This window comes from Mandrillus leucophaeus, unplaced genomic scaffold, assembly GCF_000951045.1.
Source record: "Mandrillus leucophaeus isolate KB7577 unplaced genomic scaffold, Mleu.le_1.0 Scaffold201, whole genome shotgun sequence".
Lineage (NCBI taxonomy): Eukaryota > Metazoa > Chordata > Mammalia > Primates > Cercopithecidae > Mandrillus > Mandrillus leucophaeus.
This window is the reverse complement of record NW_012102044.1, coordinates 328885-333749: the sequence shown is the minus strand read 5'-3', so window position 1 is coordinate 333749 and position 4865 is coordinate 328885. Positions and strand designations below refer to the sequence as shown.

Genomic DNA, 4865 nt, shown 5'->3' with positions numbered 1-4865 from the left:
GTCCAGGGCTGGGGGCCCACGGAGACCACTGCGGTCATGAACTTCAGGGCTGGGGTCCCCCAAGACCACTGCGGTCGGGAACTCCAGGGCTGGGGACCCCAAAGACCACTGCAGTTGTGAAACTGGGGAACACTGGCCCAGGCACAAAACCCTGGAAAAATCCAGCCTCTGAACTGGGGCTCCTGCCCTCACAATTCTAGTCCAGCGAGGGCTGCCGGAGGTTCTGCCTGGGTGGGAGTCACCCTGCACGGGGCTGTGGCCATTTCTCAGCAACACGAGGGTGTCCGGGGCACTCACCCTGGAAGCGCTTGGCCGCCGCCTCCCGGAGTGAGAAGAATATGTCGCACATGACGGTCGGGCAGCTCACCCCGGACTCGGTGATGGCGTGGAAGACGCGGTCCACGTACTGCCGTAGGTTCTCCTGCAACGGGATACGGTACTGGGACCCACTGCCGAGGCTGCCCGCAGGCGCGTGTAGCACCAGGACACACCCAGGGAGGGGCACGTGGGGAGGGGCTGAGGGCGGGCGCAGGGCAGCCACAGAAGCAAGACACGTGTGAACAGCCACCCCCTGGAAATCTGTGCTGGGAGCTGTGGCGATTCACTTGTGAAAATCACTACACCCTGTTCGGGGCGCCACGTCCGCTCCCCGGCTCTGCCCCGACCTTGTTTACTGAGTGGAGAACGGACACTCACTAGAACGTGCCTGCCCGAGGCAAGAGCTCTGTCCGGTCATTTACACACAGAGATGACCAAACAGCACTGTCTGCAACACATATCATGTGAAGTGACTAAAATGTTGGGGCAAGTTCAACATCAGGGAGTTTTGTTGTTTTAAAACGCGGGACACAGGTCTGGGGACAGCCTGGGGAGGCGGGGAGGCCATCCTGTCCCAGGAAAAGGCGGGGGCAGGAGCCATCGCCCCAGGGGAGGTAGAGCTGGGTGTGCAGGGCAGACCCTCCAAGGGAGGCAGAGCTGGGTGTGCAGACCAGATCCCCAAGGGGAGGCAGAGCTGGGTGTGCAGACCAGATCCCCAAGGGGAGGCAGAGCTGGCCGGGACACCCCAGGGGAAGCAGAGCTGGGCACACAGGCCAGGCCAAAGGCGGTGGCTAAGGCCTCCCAGCAGTGCAGCCAGCATACTGTAGCCAGGCGAGGCAGGTATCCCTACGCCCAGTCCTGCGCCCACCCCAGCCGGGGTCATGGGGTGAGTCAGAGCTTCCAGGCAGCCACCGGCTGAAAGACCCCAAGCAGGTGACTGGCCCTGGTTGCATTCATGAACAAAACCTACCATGTTGTTTTCAAGGTTTTCTCCATCTTTCAGCTTCACAGGGTCTATTTCACAGGGTTTGTGGCTCTGGCATATCTGGGGAGAGGTTTAAGACGGGGCTCTGTGAGTGGGTTCCGGGGGCACAGGCAGGGAGGGAGGAGGGGGGCTCAGGCCTGGCTGAGATGCAGACCCTGAGCCTCATCCAGAAAATGCCACAACAGCTCCCCGAACACGGCCACTGGCATGGAGGGGCACAGAGGGGCACAGTGAGGCACAGAGGGGCACAGTGAGGCATGGAGGGACGCGGAGGGGCACGGAGGGGCATGGTGAGGCACACAGGGGCACGGTGAGGCACGGAGGGGCATGGTGATGCCGGACTGCAGGTCCACCGTGGGGTGGTGTCGCCCCGAGCCTTGGCTGAAAGGGGGCCACTCTGGGCCCGTGTCACAGGCTGCCGAGGGACAAGTGAGAGGTCAGGTGCAAACGCCAGGCACGGGGCCCAGTCCATGGCCACAATCAGATGAGCTGGGCTTTCTCTGAGAGGGATGTGCGGCCGTGATCTGACGAGCCGGGCTTTCTCGGGGAGCGATGTGCTGATGTGCACCAGCCACACAGACCAGGCCTCGCAGGCCTTTAATAATATTTTCACTTCAAAATGCTGCTGTGATTTTGCCACAGAACAAACCGGAATGCTGTGTTAAATGTTCTCATGTTTGCAAAGAGCCTGTTTACAAAGCTGCTCATAAACAGGGGGCACAACCTGGTGGCATCAGAGGGTGGGGTGAGGACTCGGCGTGCGGGCATCAGAGGGTGGGGTGAGGACTTGGCATGCGGGCATCAGACGGTCGAGTGAGGACTGGGTGTGCGGCTCAAACGTGCCACGCTGCCAGGGCCCAGACACAGGGGACCGCAGGACGTGTGGAGAAAGGTCTCCCTGGGAAGAGCCAGGTTTTTCTTGCGAATGGTGGGTTTTCTTATGTATAGTTTTGATTCGGGAGAATCTGGAAGGTTCTGGAGTACACAGGGAACCTCCTCTCGATAAGAGCGAGTGAATCAGCATCCCTGCAGCAAGGCTGGAGGAGTGGATGTTCAAGCCCAGCTCGTGGTCTGGCTGGATCCCTGTGCAGTGCCCTGTCGGGGGAAGTCCTCCCCATGCCCCGCAATGCTGAGGACTCCAGCCCCGTGCTCACCTCCTCGATGGCGGGCTTCAGGGTGACGTGCAGGTAATGCATCCCCGCCAGCTTCATGGTCTCGTCGATGCACTTGGACGCCAGCGAGTTTCCTCGGAAGATGGTGTTGGGGTCCCTGGGAAATGGCGATGGGGACAGTGTTTGTCTCCTGGGGACGTGGAAGAGCAAATCGGAGCAGAGCCTGGCCCCGAGCACCTGCCTGTGGGCCGTGAGGTCAGCGCACGCCCATTCGTCGGTTTCCTGACGTTTTACAAGGAGCACAACCAGGCCAGGAGCTCGAGGCCCTGCCCATGGAACCGTCCTATGTCAACAATGCCAGAGGAAACCACTCGGCTGCCCGCATGACCACCAGCTCAGGAGGAGCCTGGCTGGCCTTTGCTCCCGTCCTCTCGCCCTCTGCGGCCTGTGCCTGCACAGAGAATTGAGCACCAGACTCTGGCAGGATCCGAGGGCCAGCAGAGAAGCAAACCCCTCCTGCCAGCTACGGTGGCCACAGGTGCAGCTGGATGTTTCTAGAATAAGGCGTCTGGAAACAGCGCTCAGCAGGTCCTGAGGGAAGCCGTGCCCCATTTTCATGGGCTCCCAAAGTGCCCCAGTGAGGGGACCTGAGCTGTCCTCGAGCCCTGGGAGCCGTTTTCCCTCCCCACTCACTCACTCTACCCGGGATTTCAAAGGCAAACAGGGCTTTCAAAGAAAAAAAAAGAATCATTAACTGGGTCTGTGAAAAAAGCCTGAATCCACACGGTTTCTGGGGACACTTGAATTCCCTCAAGCCCTGCGCCAGGATGTGGTTCCCAGCGACGACCTCGCCATCCCTGCAGCGAGTCCAGGCCGCTCTCCCCCGGGACGGGACGGGGCGGGCACTCACTGGGTCCGCTTCACCTCCGCGCTGGCGATGGCACTGATGAAGGGCACCACCCTGCCGTAGTGCAGCAAGAGCCGCACCAGTGGGACAGCCGCCTCCTGCTTCTCCCGGCAAACCTCACCCAGGATGTGGGCCGCGGATGCTGACACGGGCTGCGGGGAGGGGCGAGGTCAGTGCCGGGGCCCAGGGTGTGGGACCCTCAGAGGCCTGTCCCCACCCTGCCTGGGGTCTCACTTCCAGCCACAATAGATATGGCTCTTTGCTGAGACAGAAACACATATATTCACAAAAGCACCAAAACTTCCCATTTGCTGCTGCTTGGCTGGGCCCTTGGAGGGGCGTCTGCACCTCCTCCTAGCAACCCCCAAATGCGGCCAGCTCTAGGGCTCCTGAGCCAGCAGAGGGACCCCGATGATGGGGATCCCCCTCAGACAACCCGGCGAGGCCTCAGCATCACCAGGCTCCCACGGCTGTACCTGCAGACAGACCAGTGCCCCCAGCAAAGGGGTCCAGGCATCTGGGCGGGATACAGGCCGGGCTGGGAGGCGTGGGAAAGGCCCCTCAGGGACAAGGTGCCCTCTGGGGTGGGGCAACGCGTGGGGCGGGGCCCCAGGCAGGTGGCACCTCCTACCCACACCCACAGGCCACGGCGTGGACAAGCACCTCCACGTCCGCAGACTTCAACAGCAGGTCCCGCAGAGGGCTGTAATAGTCAGAAGAAAACACGTGGTCTTCCGTGTATACCACGTTCAGCCGCAGGGAGCCCAAGTCGTCTGGCTTTAGGCTCTTGCTACCGTTGTCCCGGGGCTGCAAGAAGTACCTGGGTGGGAGGGACACACCGAGGGAAGCATGAGGCTGAACCTGCCAAGGAGCAGCTCTCAGGGCAGCCCAGCTGCCTGCTTGAGGCTGACTGGTCACGAGGGTGATCCTGCAGGACCCCCCAGAGTGCAGCCCCTGGGATTCCCCACAGAAGACCCCCAGCACAGCTGGTCACTGGGGATCCCCTAGATGTGTATAAGAGACAGCCCCAGAGTGCAGCCCCTGGGATTCCCCACAGAAGACCCCCAGCACAGCTGGTCACTGGGGATCCCCAGGAAGCAAGTGTTGGAGCCAAAGACGCAGGAGTCAATGGGGGAAACACGGAGGAGGATGGGGAGTGCAACGTGGAGGGAACGGGTTTCCGGGAACCCGCGCAGAAGTGGACAGTGATTCGCCATGAAGACCTACGGCCGGCAATGTCAGCAGCAGGAGGAAATGAAAATTATTTCAACCACAGTGTGCCCTGGCTCCTGATGCCACAGGTGGGGGCCTTGGGCTGGTGAGCCTGGCAGGCCACCTCGGCACCTGGTCATTGTGGGCGATGTTTCCTGCCCGGCCACTCTTCCATCTTTGGTTCTACCCCATGCAGTCACCCAGGAGTCCTCTCTGCTCTCATTTGTGGGCCAGGCAGTCTAAGCTCTCAGGTGGGTGGAGCCCATGTCCGAGGCACGAGCCCCCGTCAGGTGCGTGGAGCCCGTGCCTGAGGTATTAGCCCCCGTCAGGT

General features: G+C 61.4%; 1 protein-coding gene across 1 annotated transcript in view; it reads right to left on the bottom strand.

The window, feature by feature from the left end:
- The window catches only part of RASA3 (RAS p21 protein activator 3), a 111887-nt gene that overhangs the window by 48755 nt on the left and 58267 nt on the right, over nucleotides 1-4865 (bottom strand). The window contains exons 10-14 of the mRNA XM_011979417.1: nucleotides 3986-4142; nucleotides 3326-3474; nucleotides 2458-2572; nucleotides 1289-1363; nucleotides 298-421 (exon numbers count right to left, since the gene is read on the bottom strand). Of these exons, the coding sequence (XP_011834807.1) occupies nucleotides 298-421; nucleotides 1289-1363; nucleotides 2458-2572; nucleotides 3326-3474; nucleotides 3986-4142 (620 nt within the window). The remainder of the gene's footprint in view (nucleotides 1-297; nucleotides 422-1288; nucleotides 1364-2457; nucleotides 2573-3325; nucleotides 3475-3985; nucleotides 4143-4865) is intronic.